General features: G+C 49.5%; 1 protein-coding gene across 1 annotated transcript in view; it reads right to left on the reverse strand.

Moving 5' to 3' along the window:
• Window positions 1–143: 143 nt before the first annotated feature.
• LOC107081045 (double-stranded RNA-specific editase 1-like) overlaps window positions 144–658 on the reverse strand; it is a gene marked incomplete at its 5' end in the record, with an annotated part of 14,695 nt that continues 14,180 nt past the window's right edge. Inside the window, one exon of the mRNA XM_015369258.1 lies at window positions 144–655. Within this exon, the coding sequence (XP_015224744.1) occupies window positions 414–655 (242 nt within the window). The remainder of the gene's footprint in view (window positions 656–658) is intronic.

Below are 658 nucleotides of genomic sequence, written 5' to 3' on the forward strand. Positions count from 1 at the left end.
AATTCTTTTCTGTCTATAGTTCTGCTGCTATAGGCTTAGACTGCTGGAGGACATAGGGACCCCTTTTTCATCATTCTGCTTCATTCTATCTCTATAGTTCTGCTGCTATAGGCTTAGACTGCTGGAGGACATAGGGACCCCTTTTTTCCTCATTCTGCTTCATTCTATGTCTATAGTTCTGCTGCTATAGGCTTAGACTGCTGGAGGACATAGGGACCCCTTTTTCATCATTCTGCTTCATTCTATCTCTATTCTGCATCTAGGAGGGGCCTGAATGATAATAAGGCGATCAAGCTGAGGAGGCGTCCATGAATCTGAACATTCAAGGCGGAGAACTGATCCCCTAAATGTCGATCAGATGGATTTGTTGCCTCTATCTTCTATGGAAAACAGTGAACAGTGAAGTATCCGGTCTATAACCAATCACCAGGGAAAGATTGAGGACCAGCTCCTGATTGGTTGCTGAGGGAAAACTGGTCCTGCTCTACTGGTTTGCTGACCCAGGATCCCAGTCCGGCCTTGTGGAAGGCTCTGAAGAGGGTCTGCTTGGCCTCATGGTACTCCACCGCCGCCTGCTTGGCCTCATGGTACTCCACCGCCGCCTGCTTGGCCTCATGGTACTCCACCGCCGCCTGCTTGGCCTCATGGTACTCCACCG

Source organism: Cyprinodon variegatus, unplaced genomic scaffold (genome assembly GCF_000732505.1).
Source record: "Cyprinodon variegatus isolate N-32 unplaced genomic scaffold, C_variegatus-1.0 Scaffold2748, whole genome shotgun sequence".
NCBI classification, from domain to species: domain Eukaryota; kingdom Metazoa; phylum Chordata; class Actinopteri; order Cyprinodontiformes; family Cyprinodontidae; genus Cyprinodon; species Cyprinodon variegatus.